Genomic DNA, 17,844 nt, shown 5'->3' on the forward strand with positions numbered 1-17,844 from the left:
GAAGAGGGACCGCTGCATGGCCTGGCGGGAGAGTAACCAGGGATCTAAGGCTTGTCCAGTCTCCAGCCCTACCACCATTGCCCTCATAGGCGTGGACGCCACAGGCTGGCAATGGCCTTAGACAGGACATGGCTTCCACATAAAGTGGTCCTGTGGAAAAACGTGTTGACCCAGGCCCAATTACAAGCTTGATGTAATCGCATAGTAGGCATTTATCAGGAAATCTTTTGTGAATTGAGTTAGAGAGAGCCAGTCACTCAACCCTGGCAGTCCTGGCTGCTGAACAAACAGAGGTTCTGAATCAACCACTGTAGCCTGGGTATGGATCCTCCCTGGAGATAGTTTTCCTGGTCCATGACCTTCCTCTGTGAAAAAGATGCTCAAAATTCAGCTCCTAGACCAGCGGCATCAGCATCACACAAGAACAAGTTAGAATGCAAATCCTCCACTTCATCCTTGATCTACTGAATGAGAATCTCAGTGAGTGGGTTTCATCATTCTGTGGATTAACAAGCCCTCCAGGAGATCCTGATCCACTCTCAAGTCTGAGAACCACCGTTACACAGTTTCTCTTTCAGGGGCTAGGACCTGTGTGAAAAACTCAGTGGATTGCACAGCTTTATGGATCCCCTGCTGTGTGCCATGCTCTGGATTTGGTTCTGTGGAGAGGATACCAAGATATTTAACCAGCAGCTTCTGCAGCCAAGGAGCTTAGGAGAGAGATTTCTTCTGGTTGGCAGATGTTGAAAGTATGGATGTGTGGGACCTTTGATCTGAGTCTTGTCTATTCAGTTTAGGCAGATAATAGAGCCCACAGGAACTCATAGGAGGTGGGAGGGGAGGGTGGGGGAATACGGTGGGGGTGTTGAATACTGAGTTAGAAGGCACGGAAAGGCATAAACAGACAACGACCAGTCCAGGAGCAGTATTTTGCCCGTGCCCACTGCTCAGGTGTGGGGCCATGGTCACAAGACCTGAAGTCGAAGAGTAACCATTGAGAACATTTATCTAGTGCCCACACGTGGCAATTATCAATTCAGGTTCTGTGTACACACTAACTCATTCTTCATATGAGGAGGAGAAGGAGGTGACAGAGGGCGAGATGATGGGATGGCATCACCGACTCCATGGGCATGAGTTTGAGCAGGCTCTGGGAGATGGTGAGGGACAGGGAATCCCGGCGTGCTGCAGTCCACGGGTCGCAAAGAGCCAGACACGACTGAGGGACTGAACGCCACCATCTGAACCATACTGTGCTCAGTTGTGGCTGACTCTTTGTGACCCCCTGGACTGTAGCCGCCAGACTCCCTGTCCATGGGATTTTCCAGGCAAGAATACTGGAGTGGATTGCCATTCCCTCTTTCAGGGGATCTTCCCAACCCAAGGATTAAACAGGTATTTCTGGTACTGGCAGGTGAATTCTTTACCACTGAGCCATCTGAGAAGTCCCAGGAACCTTATCAAATAGGCTCTATTATCGCTGCATTTTAACTGATGGGGAAACTCAGACACTCAAAGGTGAGCTAATTGCCTGAAGTCAGTTTGGCAGGTGCTTGTTGTTCAGTGGCTCAGCTGCTTCTTCGGGATCCCATGGACTGCAGCACACCAGGCTTCCCTGTCCTTCACTGCCTCCAGAAATCTGCCCAGACTCAGGTCCACTGAGCCAACCAAGCCAGTGGCTAGGCAGGGGTAGACACTACTTGAACTCAGACTGGCTCAGGGCTCTCCAGCACTTCCAAAGGCAGGACAAATCAACTGTCACCCCCAGTGTCTGGACTGGCCTGCTGGGTTGAGGTGGTGGAGGGATGGAACCTTTATGTTGGTGGGTAAATAGCATCTAGAAGGTCCTGCGTCTTTCCAAGACTGAGCCCTTCCTCTGGCTGGACAAGCGGGAGTCCTGGGCTCTGCGGATCTCCACCAGGACCAGTACTTTAGGCCCCTTCCCACTAGATGGCGGCCCCTAAACCCACACAGGAATTCTGAAACTTCCACTGTCCCTGTCTTCCAGGGTTCGGCTGAAGCCGAGGAATTGCAGGAGGCGAACCCTCCTCCCGTCCAAGGGCCGTCGGCTCCACCTTGCCTCATCCGGGGGGGTCGTGGGAAGCCCCTAGCGAGGAGGAGGGATGGGGAGCAGGCGAGGGTGGGCGGGGAGACGAGGCTCCCCGGGATCCCGGCGCCGAGGGAGGAGCCGGCGCGCAGCAGACCCTCGGGGGCGCCGAGGCGGGGCGCTCCCGCGCGGCCTGTGCCCACAGCGGAAGGGAAGGCCGGGACGGCCGGGCGCGGGCGCCCGCGGGGACCCCGAGGGCGCGGGCGGCGGCAGGTGCACGGCGGGGACTACAAGTCCCAGCATGCCCAGCTGCTCTGACCCGGCCCCCGCTGCCGCTTAAAGGCTCCGGGAGCCTCAGCCGTCGGGTCGCCGCGGCTTTCGCTTTGCCGCCGCGGCTGGGCGGGCGGACTCGGCGGCCGGGCGGTCCTCGCGTCCCAGCTCCCGCAGCGCCGAAGGGCGCTCTTCGTCCAGCCCTCGCGGCTCGAGGATTCCCTTTCGAGGCGCCCGCGCCCCCGGGCTCCGCCGCCTCGGCCACCCCGCGGCCCCGATGCCGAGGCATGGATAGAGCGGCGCTGCGCGCGGCGGCGATGGGGGAGAAGAAGGAGGGCGGCGGCGGCGGGGGGGACGCGGCGGGCGCGGATGGGGGCGCCGGGGCCGCGGCCAGCCGAGCGCTGCAGCAGTGCGGGCAGCTCCAGAAGCTCATCGACATCTCCATCGGCAGCCTGCGCGGGCTGCGTACCAAGTGCGCCGTGTCCAACGACCTCACCCAGCAGGAGATCCGGACCCTGGAGGTAAGGGGCCACGACGCCGGAGAATCGGGGGGCCCGCGCCGGGTTTGAGGAGGCAGGAGCCTGCGCCTCGGGAAGCGCCCCACCTTTTTCGCGGCTCTAGTTCACTCCTTCCCCAGTTGCATCCTTGAGCCCGGTCATCTCTTGCGGCTTCCTCTCCCTCTTCCACCCGCTGGCGCGGCGGCCCGAGGACCCTCACCTTAGGCGGGATTTGGGGGGAGGGGCGTGGTGCGACCTGCGAGGGAGGGCGGAGGAGCCTGCGGGCGGGGTGGGCTGCGCGCGGACATCCCCTCCGCCGCCCTCCGCCCCCACCGCGTTTCCAGCTCGCCGGGCCGCGGGACTCATTCTCCCACTGAGTCACATGGTGGACTTTTCTCTGGGTGACGGAGCCCAGCCGCTGTGGGCTGGGGTGACGGGGCGGGAGGAGATCCCCATGAAGTGTGAGCGCAGGCCCTTCGTTGTCTGCCTTCCCCGCACGCCCCAGACGCTGTCTTGTCTCTTCCTTTCCTCTCCTCCAGGTTCTTGTCTGCCGCTTATCAAAGTGTTTGCTGAAACTGCATTTTTGCCTTGAGTGCGTCTCTTGCGCACTGCCACCGCGTTTCACTGCTCAAAATGTAATAACCAATCGGCACCGCACCCCCGCCCTTCCCCCTATTGAACTTTGGTTTAGGAACGATTATGCTGAGGACCAAAGCCTTCAATGGGAAGATGACACTATTTAAGTGGTTCTAGTGGAGACAGCCTCCAGTGTAAAGAAGAAATAAAGCATGCGGTCCCTACTCTCTCAACTGATAGCTGGGAAGTCCAATATTAAAAGGGTTATTGCGTTCTTAGAAGGGGGTCGGGGGCGGTCTCTCCCTCTCCTGTCACACACAATAGAGGGAAACTAGTGCGTTTCCAACTTGCTTTTGTCCAGAGGCTGGGAAAGCTGTGAAATTCCAGGCACCACTTGGTATTAATAGCGACCCTGTTTGGAAGAATGGGCCTCTTTCCACCTTGCTTGATCACATCTGGCCTTCTGCAGATCTGGAGATGTTTTGTTTTATTAGAACCTTAACTCTTCATCCCAAACCCTCCACAGCCTCTTATTGCTGATTGCCGCTGCCAGCCACTTTGGGGCCAGTGGGTGATTTGTGGCCGTGATAACCAGACCCTATCCTCTGTGTGCACCAGAAGCCTGCAGCCCTATTTGATCTAAAATGCTCGGGGTAGACTTCTTCAGTTTTATTTTCTTAAAAGCGGCAAAACCAGGGACATTGAAAGGATCTAATCAGTGCTGGCTATTATTATTTTTGTTTCAGTTACTATAGCAGTGCTGACCAGGGCTTGGCTTAAAAAACAAACCGACCAGCACCCCCGCCCCCCCAACTGTCTCTCCTGCATGCATGCTGCTGTTTTCCAAGTGGTGAAGAGAAAGTGGTTTCTTGAACACAGCCGGGTGTGTTTGCCCAGCAAAGTTCAGTTTTTAAACCGACACAATAGGGGGCCTGTGTGGCTCTGTTCTGGGAGGATGGGTCCTTGTCCAGCAGCATGTGTCTGGTTGGACTGCTGTGTTGTTGGGATAAGAGGTTGTCTTCTGTTGGCTTCTCTTGGATTGTCCCCCCTTACTCCCGCCCCCCTAGGTTGCTCTGAAATGCTCCTAGTTCGAAGAGGGGATCCGGGAGAATGATAGGTGATTTCTCTGGAAATGGCACCTCGCCTCCATGGTACACTGCCTCCCAAAGTCGCTCATTTTGACCAAGGAATGGCATCGGGACACCCTAGAACATCCTATATTTAGGTCTCTGCACTGGTTTATTCGGCGACCTGCCTCCTGAGCGTTTATTGGATGATCAGCTCTGGCAGCCAAAAACCTATCCCAAGGCCCAAAGGGGATTGGTAGTGGGAATTAGAACAAATACCCAGCTCCCCATCTTCTCTGCTGTGCTGTGGATTCGGGTCCAGCTCCTCCCTGAAAAGGCGAAACCTGGGCTGTTTGGGGGATGGGACTTTTGACCCCAGGATCTAGCTCCCTAGGCCTCGCCTCCTTACCTGAACAGGGGAGTGGAGAGGTTTCTGTGGGCTCTTGCAGTTCTCAATGCTGTGGTCTATGAAGGGGCCTTAGTTGGGTGGAATCAAACATTTGTTATATACACCCCTGTGTAAGAATACCCCTGAGTAAGAATGGTTCTGAAATCGAGATTTACCAAACTGATAAAATAGGGGGAAAGTTTGTTACTCAAAGAATCCTGACCTTTGAGGGCGGTGTGGTAGGTGGAAAGCCTGGGGCTTGGAAATCAGGTCCAGGTTCTGTCTATCTGACCTTGGGTAGTAAGTCCCATAACTTCTGAATCTCAGGCTTCCCCATCTGTAAAATGGGCCAAGACTGCTTAAACCTGCAACCTCACGTGTGTCTGTAAGTCCTTATGCTTTCTACCAAGAGATTCTGCCCATGAATTTTCCTAGTGAGGATCCAGTGCATTCATGCCATGGGCCACATTTGGGAGGAAGGCCCTTGGACAGCTGGCTCTTGTTCCCTAGAGGTGGGTGACACAGGCCAAGAGACAGCTCCGAAGCCCGTGGTGAGGTCTTGCGGGGCAGTGGTGATGTCCATTCTGGCTTTCTTTCCTGTTCTGCAGGCTCCTCTCACATACCAGGCCAGGGCCCCCAGAGACTGGACTTGCAACATTGGATTCCTGGCTTTTGAAAAAGAGGGCTTGGCTTACGTAAGCACGCCAGACTTCTCCCAGAATCCAAGGAACCCCAGCCCACCCTGGCCCTTATTAAATAAGCACTCAGTGAGGAGCCCCGGCAAGTCCTGACCCGGAGCCCAACTGCTGGTGCCTTATTGTAGGTCGGATGATGTGTAAATTTCAGCCTGCCTGGCTGCCTTTCCTTCCTCCGCGCAGTGGTCCACTTTGGACCCAAAGGAGTGGAAGGAGCCAAGGTTTAATGTCTGCTTCCTACTTGTCAGTCAGTGTGCTGGACCCTTCTCAATTTCCGAAGATTTCCTGGAAATCCATCAGACGTCATCACCACGTATTTTTTTTTCTTTTTTCTCTCAGACATGAAATGAGGACGGAGATAAAATCTGAACCTAGAGTCTGAATTGGTAAACAGAAAAGTAGGGAGGTGACTTTGAAGATCCCAGCAGAACATGGCGCCCTGTCTCCACCAGGCCCTCCTCAGGGGCTGAGAACTGAGGGAGATAGAACGTTCTCGTTCCCCAGACATGCTCGCAAAGGGACACCTGGCTGACCTCGCAGCCCACACCAGTTCATTCCCTCGTTTGTGCATCTTCTCTGGGCCAGGTCTCGGCTGGGCCGTGAGGAGAGCGGGGCATCTCGTGAAGATTCTCGTTTTATGGACTTTGTAACTTTGCCTTTTCCTGCCAGCCTCCTGGTTCTTTTCAGAGGCAGGCCTTACCACAACGAGGAGTCTTCCCATCTGCTGCTCTTTAAAAAAAAAAAAAATTATTTTAGTTTTGGTGGCGCTGGTTCCTCGCTGCTGCATGCGGGCTTTCTTAGTTGCGATGAGCAGAGGCTCTTCCTGGTTGTGGTGCGTGGGCTTCTTGGCGTGGTGGCTCCTGCTGTTCCCGAGCCTGGGCTCCAGGGTGTGCGGGCTCGGTAGCTGTGCTGCCTGGGGTTAGTTGCTCCAGCACGTGGGATCTTTCCAGAGCAGGGAAGGAACTCGTGTCCCCTGCCCTGGCAAGTGGATTCTTAACCACAGGACCACTAGGCAAGTCCCAGCTGGTGGGCTAATGGAGAAAGGTCCCTCCTAAGCAAGCTGACCTGGAGAAAGGGGTCCCCGCTGGGCCTTGACCTTCACTCAGCTCTGCCGTGGCAAAGGTCAGGGGTCAAAACCCTGTGTGGAGGGCCTGAGCTCTCCCCTGTGGCCCCCCTCCCCAGCCCCCTGGGGCATCTGGATGGTGGAGCTGCCAGGAAAGGAGAAGGTGCCGTGGGTCTTCACAGACCTGGTCCTTGGGGTGTGTATGGATGTGCATTCGCTCAAGAAACCTGTGGTAATTACTGGTTTGCCTGCTGAGCTGCTCACTGCCGCCACCCTGGCAAGGATTCTAAAGTGGGTAGGCTGTGTTCTGTGTTCCTGGTATTTGGGGACACTCTCAGACTAGTGCGGAAGCCAGGCAGGTGAGCAGGACTGACTCCATTACTGCAGCCTGCCGGGAATTGCTTCGGAATTGGGAATATGATCGGACGGTTGGCCAGTCCAACTCCTGCTTTTCTGGGAAACATTCCTAGAGTTTTGGTGGTGACTTGTCCACGTCGCGCATCCCTGGCGCAGCTTCCGTCTCCCCACCCAGCCCCTGCCTCGGCGGGTGGCGTTCTCTGCTTGTGCCCTTGTTGTTGTGTTGTGTGCTCAGCCGTGCCGACTCTGCGACCCCACCGATTGTAGCCCGCTAGGCTCCTCTAGCCATGGGATTTCCCAGGCAAGAGTACTGGAGTGAGTTGCTATTTCCTCTTCCAGGGGATCGTCCCGACCCAGGGATCGAACCCATGTCTTCTGCATTGGCAGACGGATTCTTTACCACTAAGCCAACTGGGAAGCCCCTACCTGGTAGTGTTAACTGGCTGGAGGCTCTAACTCCAGCCGTCCCTGGAGGGAGCCAAAACTGGGGCATGCTTTGCTTTCTCCTTGGCAATTGTTTTCCTGGTGAAACTTGCCACCAGCGATCCTCCGAGGTGGTCTGGAGAAGGACCTGCGGCTTCCACGACTGGGGAGGCCTGCGGGGTGCTGGAGGGAGGCCCTATCAGATCTGCAGCCCAGGTTAGCCCGGGGTGCCAGGAGGCCTCTGGTTTGCTGCCTGGGGACAGTGATGGGAGTGCCTCCCTCCCCGCCAGGTTAGCTCAAAATCTGGGAACGCTGCATCCCCCACCACTGTTCTGGGCCTGCTGGGCCACTGTGGTCTCGAGAGGGACTGCACCGGCTGTGGTGCTTGGTGGCCGCGTCTGCGGTGGTGGGAAGTAGCATGGCCAGTGCCTGTGGCCATGTCTCTCCCAGCGTTTGAAAAAGGACGTGCTTTCAGAATAGGCTGGCGGGAAACTTCTACACTCAGTTCAAAGGGAAAGCTGCGCTCAGGTGCCTTCTGGGTCATGGGAAGGGCCCTAGAGCCCAGTGAGGGGCAGGGTTTCCTCGCAGTGGAGCGAGACACCCTCTTGGTCACCAGCCCTGTTCTGGGCTCTCGGCATGTGTTCCCCATTTAAGGCTCACGGGGAGCCTGCAAGGTTTTCTGTCCATTCTGCAGATAAGGACATTGCGGCTCAGAGGGACTGAGAGATGGAGTTAGTAGGCGGTGGAACTTGGCCTGACTAGTCTTCAGCACTTATGTTCTGAACTTCGCGACTGTTTCTAGAAACCATAGTGGGTGGGGGCGGGGTTTCTGGTCAGAGTTGTGACTGCCGACCCCGAGGAGGTGGCCGGTAACGCAAAGGGCTGGCCCAGGGGCAATTGGCGGCCCAGTTCCAGATGACCGGGCCTTCTGGTGGCCGCGCCAGTCTGTGCACCCTCTGAGCGACAGCTTCCCTAAAGCGCGGCCTGGCACATCCTCAAAGACAGGTCCCCACCGCGCTGTGATGCAATCGCTCTGTGCTGGTCTCATTCTGAGAAATGAGAAGCTGCCTCGAGATCATCTTACTGGTCATTATTTTAATGGATACCTGCTTTATCCTCACCGCATAATTCCTCTGGTAAGCACTGCATGCTTTAACTTTCCAGTTGTATTAAATATTTTGAAATATACCTAGTGATATATGCTCACTATTGAAAAGAAAATGCAGATTAAAAAAAAAAAAAGAATAAAAACCACCCATAATGCCACCTCTCAGAGTTAATTCCTTTTTTATTTATTCATCTGTTTTTGGCTGCTCTGCGTCCTCGTTGCTGCACCTGGGCTTTCTCTAGTTGTGGCGAGAGGGCTTCTCATTGCTGGGGCGTCTCCTGTTGTGGAGCCCGAGCTCTGGAGCACATGGGCTTCAGGAGATGTGGCACACGGGCTTAGTTGCCCCGTGGTCCCTGAGCAGGGATCACACCCATGTCCTCTGCGTTGGAAGGCAGATTCTTAACCACTAGACCACCAGAGAAGTCCCCCAGAGTTAATTGTTATTAACATTTGGCAGTTTATTCTTCCAGTGTTTTAATCCTCTGAATCTGTATACAAATATACAGAGATGTATTCATGGAGTTCACCATGCTTATTGTCTTGTAAATGTCTTCTGTCTGTTCCAGTCCACCCAGATATGCACCATCATTAATAGTGACTGTCTCCTGTGATCATATCAGTTCACTGAACCTGTCCCCACTTGTCGCCATTCGGGCTGTTTCTATGTCTTGCTGTTATAAACCTTGCTGCAGTGAGTGCATGAGTGCATTCCTAGAAGTAGAACTTGCTGGGTCAAAGTATATGAACACATTTAACAGCAGCCTTGTTCTTTGAAATCTTTAGGGCCTGATATGTTTCTCCTACCCTGCTCCCCAGCAGGAGTGCTAAGATTTACAAAAGGGCAGCCTTCATGCATTTACTTCTTTGCCACTGGATCTGTATCCACCCTGAGGGCAAGGAGTGTGAACAGGAGACGGGACGTGGCCCCCATGGCTGAGGTTCTGGGTGCTGGGTCAAGGATTGTGGGTTCTCATTTTGTGGTTTCCCGTAGCAAGGGCTGCCCTGGGCTGACCATTTAGAAAAGGGATCTTTCGTTGCTCCCAGGCAGCAGAGCAGGAGCTGGGTGTTGGGGCCCCATGGAGAGGTTTTCATCACTTGAGGCTCATGAAAGGCACCTTACGGAACTGTAAGCTTGGTTTCATCACCAGCCACAAATATTGATCAGTGCTATTTGGGTGCCTTGGTTGTGGGGTTGATTTAATAGAGTTGTGGACTTCTAAGGACCTTGAAATTCCCATTTGGTCCAGCCCTCTCATCTGCAGGTGATGAAACTGAATGCCCAAAGGGAAAGTGACTTGCTAGGAACACATATTAGGTTATTAACCTGAACACAGAGAGGAGAGATGGGTGCTTATGTAGGAGCACTGAGTGGGGAGTCAGACCTGAGAGCTCATGCCCTGCAGTGAGATGTTCTGCCACCTTGACTGACTGCAAAGAGCCGTCTGCCACCCCACCCTCCTATGTTGGGGGTGGGGGGATGGGAAGGGATCCTCAACCTCAAGGAGTTTCCTGCAAGAGGAAGCCAACGGGTTTGCTGTCCCAGCCCCATCTCAGTATCTTACGCACCCTGGGGACTGGAGAGGTTCTTGGGGACCTGTCTGGGGTGTCCAGTAGGTGGGACCTTTTCTGAAAGCCAGCTTGCCCAATGGGCTGACTCAGCCCCGATGGCCTGTCTTGAGTCTTTGAACCTAACCTGACTGTACCTTCAAGGGCTTCTCATCCTTCTACTGAAAGATCCTCTAGGATTTGGGTGGGTGAAACTTTTCTCCTCTAAGGGTTGTGTTTATGTCCTAAATTTGTGATGATTTTGCATTCTGTACCATGATACATTGTACAGGGTTTACTGTTTTGCTTCCAGAAGATACAGCCTTTGAATCCAGTGTCTTTGTGTCTGTTTGACTTTCTGCCCTGTTCCAGAAGCATACCTTGGGGATGGATGTTGGGATCAAAAATGCTTTGTCATTCATTCCCAGGCACAATTGTTTCCCATCTGCATTGAAAAAGTCTTGATTCAAATTGCCGCCACATGCAAAACCTGCCTATTTATATACATCTGTATTTCTCTGTTGTTCTAGACTTGGCGGGCGATAGTGTGTTTTAACAGGGAGGATTGCCTTTGACAATAATGGAGCTGAAGTCATCCTGTTTGCTTGCTGTTTTTCTCCCCTCTTTCATTTTTCCACCTTCAGAATAATTGCAAGAATGAATTAAGAATTGTGTTTAAAATTTAAATCACAGCCAGGGGAGAAAGCATAATGCATTATGTAGGAGAGACCAGCCGTGGTTAGGAAAAAGAACTTTTCGTATAGCATAAACTGCAGACTTCAATCTGTAATATATTGATCATGAGGGTTTTGCTTTCTGCAAAGCTGATGAGATAAGCTGCTTATAGAGTGGTGGGGCTTTTCTTTGACAAGGCACCTGGAGGTATCGAGTCCCAGTTTAGCCCGTTCATTTGGATTGGGTTTGGATGTGGATTAGTGGAAGCAGCTTCACTCATGGAGCACAGAGAGTTTTGCTGGTCAGAAGTAAGTGACCTGAGAGTTCCCTGGTGGTCCAGTGATTAGGACTCAGAGCTTTCACTACCATGGACCCAGGAACTAAGATCCTACAAGCCTGTAGCGCTGCAAAAAAAATAAATAAATAAAAAAGCAAACCAAAACATATAAAAAGTGACCTGTGTGTTTTCACGCATGGGGCGCATATGGGGCACTATCCCCTCCTCCCAGTTTGGGACCCGTGAAAGGGCTTCATTGAAGCCTCTCCTATACTGTATTCTGTGTGATGCTCTCGTGAAAGCAAGCTTCAAGTAGCTGAGAATGGACCCCATCAGCTACCTCCTTGAATGTAGTTGTGGAAGTGGGAGCGGGAAAGGAGACAAGAAATGGTAGGTGTAGTTTCACCTACCATTGGTTTTATGACACTGGACTCTCATTTGAGGTTCCAGCTAAAATTGGGGCGGTTGAGGAGAGGCTGGTGACCCCGTCCACTTACCTACCTGTGCAAAGTTGCCTTTTGTTGTGGGGAGGTACTTTCTGAAGGGAGACAGGTTGTGTTCTCAGCACACCACACCACCTGCATAGAGACAGATTTCACTTAATCCTCCCAACAAGATGAGGAAGATGTACCCAGAGAGGTCTGTAGGTCTGGAGTCGTTGAGTCCTGCCTCCTCCTGGCCCCACTGGCCAGTTAGCCTGGTGCTCAGGACACGCTCATTTGGGGTCTGCCAGGAACCTCCTGACCCCCCCATGGTGGGCAGAAAACAGTCCTGGGGAAATGCAGTTGTCTGTGAGTGTGTTTGCTCCTGGGGCTGCAGAGGGTAAGGGAAGGGCTGGGCTGCAGACTGAGGAATGCTTTTTAAAACAAAAAAGGAAATGCTAGCTCAGAATGGAAAGGAAAGGAAGCAGCTTCCTGTTTCTGGTGCCGGCTCTGTGAAAGGAGGAGCTCTCTAACCCCTTGGCCAGCGGAGGCCCTGGGCCGGCTGGGGCCACTCTGGGTGCTAGAGACGGACACACGGTTCCCATGCTGCGGCTTGAGGGCCCAGAGGGCTGGGTCCACCCCTTTTCATTTTCTCCAGGTAACTGATCAAATGGATGTGTGGTTTTCAAAATGAATATCTATACGCGTTACAAAAGGGATGTGTCGCAATAGCTGACATTTACTGAGCTCTTACTCCAGGCCTGGCCCCCTTTTTAGGAGTTTCATGTGGCCTGTACTCCTCCCAGTGACCTTGTGAGGAAGAGTCTACTGCCATTCCCATTTCACAGATGAAGAAACTGAGGTACGGAGTGGTTAAGTGACTTGCCCGGAGTCATAGATCCAAGGAGACACTAAGCTATGACTTGAACCCGGATCATCTTAATTACTTGCTGGTGCTACCTGACTTGTATTTGCAAACTCCACATCCACCTAGAATATCTGTTAACAGAGAATCATTTTTTTAAAGACCTGTGTCTTTTGTTTGGCTCCAGAGGGCTGCCCCCAAACCTGGGTCAGGCCCTTGGTGATTCTTTAGGTGAAATGCCTGCATTTGATAGATATAAAATTATATATATATATTATATATATATATAATATATATATATAAAATTTTTTACCTTTTTGGCCATGTGGCACATAGGATCTTAGTTCCCCAAAGGTGGATGGAACCGGTGCCTTGTGCAGTAAAACCACAGAGTCTTATCTCCTGGACTGCCAGGGAAGTTCCAAGTTTATACATATATATATTTTAAGTTTGATTATGGGAATGTTCACACATGTACGAAAGTCTGGAGAATGGTACAATGAACCCCTGTGCAGGAATCCCCCCACTACAGCAATAACCGGCTTCATCCAGTCTTGGATTGCCTATAGTGTTTACACTCGAATAAGCCTGTTGAAAATGGTGGTGACCAGTCAGTCAGTGTCAAGGAAGCAGAAGTCTTCTGGTCCAGCCTTCTGCCTCCAGGCAGTGCTATGTGGACCCCAGCAGGCTGGGTGGAATCTCTGTACCTTTCCCGAGAAAATAACCATTTAAAAATTTCCCCTGAAGCTTAGTGTGGCTCCTGGCGGCCCTCACATGACAGGCAGGTCATCTCGTTCTGTAAACTGAAGCTCCCAGTGCACTGAAAGCTATTCTTCCATGGCAGAGTCAGGGAATGGCCATGGCCTTGTGGGATTGCTTCCACAGCCCCACCCAAGACTGACCCTGCAGAGTCACACTGCGACAGTCCCAACTTCCAGCCACTCTTTTCCGTATCCTAGTATCTCCTCTTCCACTTTTCCTCATTGCTTTATCCGTGCATCATGAGATGAGTGTATTTCAGCCAACATTTACTGAGCGCCACTGTGTGCATCCTGGGAGGAGCATCAGCGAGCACACGCAGCCCGAGTCTCCAAGGAGATCCTGGGAAATCCTCATCTCTATGGTTCTGGCCTAAAAATGAGATCCAGGACCCGTTGAGGGGCTTCCTTTTTTTTTTTTTTTTTTTTTTTTTTTTATATGTATTTTATTTATATTAACATTACCTTGTATCAATAATATTTTTGGAAACTGTATTTAAAAATTTTATTGCTCTTTAGTATTCCATCATAGCAAAGATTTACCTTGACTAATTTAAATGATACCCATAAATAAATATGTTATATCTAAGTTTTCAATGTTATGTTTTATATGATGATGAACACTGTGTTTCTGTTTGAGCTCATTTTGGACTAATTCCTTAGCCTAATTGTCAGTAAAAGAACTATTTGGTCAAAGGTTTTATTTTGATGATTCAATATTATATGTTTTACTTAAATATTTATATTTAGATAATTTTACAATTGAGGATATTTGGTAAAACTAAATTTAAGAGAAAAACTCAGTTAGGATATACCTTGTGAAAATAAATGAGTTTATGCAAGCAATTTTTAAAGGCTACTTTAGAGTATTGGTGTTTCTATCAATAAGTTTATCTTGACAACACCAGCACTACCTGCACACACACACAGAAAAAAGGATGACCAGCAATAGACACTTCTAGTATCACTGCCTTTCATAAATGTGTATCCAGGACTGAATGCTGTCTCCCTAATGTTCCTTTTTGATACTAGCATTGAATCAGACATTTTCTCTCTTGCCTATGAAAGGAATTCTGAGAGTATTTATGCATATGCACAAAGAGTGGGGAGGCTTCTTTGGGAGGAAGATTTGAATGTGTTCATGAGTCTTTGATTCCATTGACCTAACTGAGAATGCTGCCTTATCAGTTCAGTTCAGTTCAGTTCAGTAGCTCAGTCGTGTCCGACTCTTTGCGACCAAATGAATCATAGCATGCCAGGCCTCCCTGTCCATCACAAACTACCAGAGTTTACTCAAACTCATGCCCATCGAGTCAGTGATGCCATCCAGCCATCTCATCCTCTGTCGTCCCCTTCTCCTCCTGCCCTCAATCCCTCCCAGCATCAGGGTCTTTTCCAATGAGTCAACTCTTTGCATGGGGTGGCCAAAGTGCTGGAGTTTCAGCTTCAGCATCAGTCCTTCCAATGAACATCCAGAACTGATTTCCTTTTGGATGGACTGGTTGGATCTCCTTGCAGTCCAAGGGACTCTCAAGAGTCTTCTCCAACACCACAGTTCAAAAGCATCAATTCTTTAGCACTCAGCTTTCTTTTACAGTCCAACTCTCACATCCATACATGACCACTGGAAAAACCATAGCCTTGACCAGATGGACCTTTGTTGACAAAGTAATGTCTTTGCTTTTTTTTTGTCTTTGCTTTTTAATATGCTGTCTAGGTTGGTCATAACTTTCCTTCCAAGGAGTAAGCGTCTTTTAATTTCATGGCTGCAATCACCATCTGCAGTGATTTTGGAGCCCAAAAAAATAAAGTCTGACACTGTTTCCACTGTCTCCCCATCTATCTCCTATGAGGTGATGGGACCAGATGCCATGATCTTAGTTTTCTGAATGTTAAGCTTTTTTTTTTTTTTTTATTTAAAACAAAGCATTTTTATTTATTTATTTTTTTTTTTTGGATTCAGCGCCTCTAAATGGGCATTTTATTTATTTATTTTTTTTAATTTTTATTAGTTGGAGGCTAATTACTTTACATCATTACAGTAGTTTTTGTTATACATTGATATGAATTAGCCATGGATTTACATGTATGAGGGGCTTCCTTAACCTTTGTGTTTCTTCCTGTGGTTCTGCATGATCCTCCTGAAGCCTGGTCTTGCCGGCCACTCTTACATTTCTGTTCTCTGCGGTCTCTTGCCCCGAGAAGAGGTGGTTTTCTCTGTTGCTTTCTGTTTGTTTCATTTTGTTTTGTTTGGGCTGTATTTTCACAAGTGTTTCTCAGCCTGTCGCTTTTGGCCAGCTGCTTCAGATCTCTGAGTTATGGTGTTATGCTGGGAAAGGATGGTCTTGGGAACACAGTAGGATATTGACGGCTGCCTTAGGACTTCAGGGTGTGCCTGGGCTCTGGGGGAGAAGGCCTCAGTAGCCTCCTGACTGGTAATTCCTTGCTAGCTCTGTGACCTGCGCGGCCAGTTCCTTGGTGTTCCAGTGGCTAAGACTTCACACTTTCAATACAGGGGGCCCAGGGTCATCCATGGTCAGGGAATTAGATCCCACACATCACAATTAAGAATTTGCATGCTGCAATGAAAAGATCCTGCAAGCTGCAGCTAAGATTGTAGATGCTATGTGTGGCAACTAAGACCCAGTGCAGCCAAATAAATAAATACAAATATTTTAAACATAAATAAAAAATTAAAAGGAGATAAGAATAGCTTTATTTTAGACTCTCGAGAGAAGTCGTTGAGATACAGAAGTTGTGCTAGACGATACTTAGAAGGGATTCAGTATTTTTATTTCACCTCCTCTCACTTAGCATTATTCTAAAACACTTGTCCACATGTCTCTGTTATCTTCTTTTCCGTCATTTTAATCAGTGCATGCTATTTCACCCAGTGGGTATGCTGTAATTTACCAAAACATTTCCCCTGTTATGGGACATTTCGGTTGTTTCCAGATTCCTGCTCTTATAAACACCGTGGCTGGAATCATCTTTGTACAAGCACCTCTTTATTTTTGTTCCTATTTGGAATTCATTTCCTTGGGATAATTCCCAGGAATGGAATTACTGGGTCAAAGAGCATGGATATTTTTTGTAATGGGAGTTGCAAAACTGTCCTCCAATTTCTGCTTTTTGTATGATAGCTCTCTTAAAATTTGTATTCTTAGTTGAAATGTTCATTTTTTTCCTTTGCAATCCTTTTTGATCTCTGTGCCTTTCTTCTCCTACCTACCTGACCTTTTTGGGGGGCCTTGTTAAATCATTTCCCATTTTCCTCTTTTAAAAAGCATCTTTATTGAGTTGTAATTGCCAAATAAAATTGTAAGACATTTAAAGTGTGCCAGTCATTCCCTTTCTTGAATTTGCTATTTATTTCTATTTACTGTCTTCTGCCCATTCATTCACTGACTGTTTATTGAGCGTGTACTCTGTTTGGTTTTAGGTACTGGGATAAGAGCAGTGAAGAAGATAGTGTGGTTCCTTTAATGGAAAGAGAAAAATAAAAAGTCAATAGAGAGAGACAGGTGGACTGAGGAAAAGAACAGTGCGAATGGGTGAGAGTGATGGGATGGGGAGAAGCCTTCTTTATTATTATTAGTTTATTTTTTATCTTTTGGTGGCACCTTGAAGCTTGTGGGATCTTATTACCCCGACCAGGAATTGGACCCAGGCCCCCTGCATTGGAAGCGCAGAGTCTTAACCACTGGACCGCCAGGGAAGTTCCTAAAAGGCTGCTGCTTTAGATGGGGTCATCAGGAAAGCTTCCTTCCCAGAGAACATTTGAGCTGAGTGTTAAAAGATGAGAGGGCAGTGGGCTTGTGAAAACTTGGGTAAAGAGTGTTCCAGGCAGAGGGACTAGCATGTCCAAGAGCCCTGAGGCAGAAGTGAACTTGTTGTGTTCAAGGACCAGAAAGGAGGCCAGCCTGCCTGGACACAGTGGGAAGTGGTGGTCCATGAGGGCTGTGGTCTGCCATGACCTCAGGAAGGTCCCCTGGGCCATTGTCCTCAAGTTGGGCTGTGGTCAAGAATTAAGGCACTAATTCATCCAGTAGTTGTGCCTGCTCCAGTTATGTGCTAGGCATTGTTGTAGGATGTAAGAGTGGATGAGAGAGTCAGCTTGGCAGGAGAGTTTGTAGGTGAGTAAACCAACAGAAGGTGCCAGTGAGGTGTGAATGGAGGCCCATTGTGCTGCCCGGCTGACTCATCTCTGCATCCTGAGATGTGCGGGGATTCGGGAAATATTTCTTGATTTGAACCAAGTCGGGCCCTGGGCTGCAAGCCTTCACCGTGGCAACTGAAACTCAATTGTCTGCTGTCAGGCCTGGCAGTCTCAGCCTGCCAGGGAAGGGGCCCCGAGGACTGAGGCTGCCGGCTCAGAAGTGGGGCTGCCCATATCAGGTATGAGTAGCTAGGCAGCACTTATGGGAAACAAGCCCGAGAAATAGTCGTGGGAAAGCCCCTGTTTACCATGCTGCTTTGCCCTGCCCCAGTCTTCCCTGATTTGTGACTTGCATTGGAAATGAAGGCTTGCGGGCTCTGTGCTTGTCGTTGTTTTCTTCTCTTAGCTGTGTGCTGTGCTTATTCGCTCAGCCGTGTCTGGCTCTTTGTGACCCCATGGACTGTAGCCCACCAGGCTCCTCTGTCCGTGGAGATTCTTCAGGCAGGAATACTGGAGTGGGTAGCTGTTCCCTTCTCCAGGGGATCTTCCCAACCCAGAGATCGAACCCAGGTCTCCTGCATTGCAGGCAGATTCTTTACTGTCTGAACCACCAGGTAAGCCCGAGAACACTGGAGTGGGTAGCCTATCCCTT

General features: G+C 50.2%; 1 protein-coding gene across 2 annotated transcripts in view; it reads left to right on the forward strand.

Moving 5' to 3' along the window:
* The first annotated feature begins 2,234 nt into the window (after nucleotides 1-2,234).
* KSR1 (kinase suppressor of ras 1) overlaps nucleotides 2,235-17,844 on the forward strand; it is a 166,249-nt gene continuing 150,639 nt past the window's right edge. Inside the window, exon 1 of one of the 2 annotated variants that reach the window (XM_070478742.1) lies at nucleotides 2,235-2,838. In XM_070478742.1, the coding sequence (XP_070334843.1) occupies nucleotides 2,605-2,838 (234 nt within the window). In that variant the 5' untranslated portion in view covers nucleotides 2,235-2,604. The remainder of the gene's footprint in view (nucleotides 2,839-17,844) is intronic. The other variant, XM_070478743.1, reaches the window with a different exon arrangement.

Source organism: Odocoileus virginianus, chromosome 17, assembly GCF_023699985.2.
Source record: "Odocoileus virginianus isolate 20LAN1187 ecotype Illinois chromosome 17, Ovbor_1.2, whole genome shotgun sequence".
In the NCBI taxonomy this organism is placed as follows: Eukaryota; Metazoa; Chordata; class Mammalia; order Artiodactyla; family Cervidae; genus Odocoileus; species Odocoileus virginianus.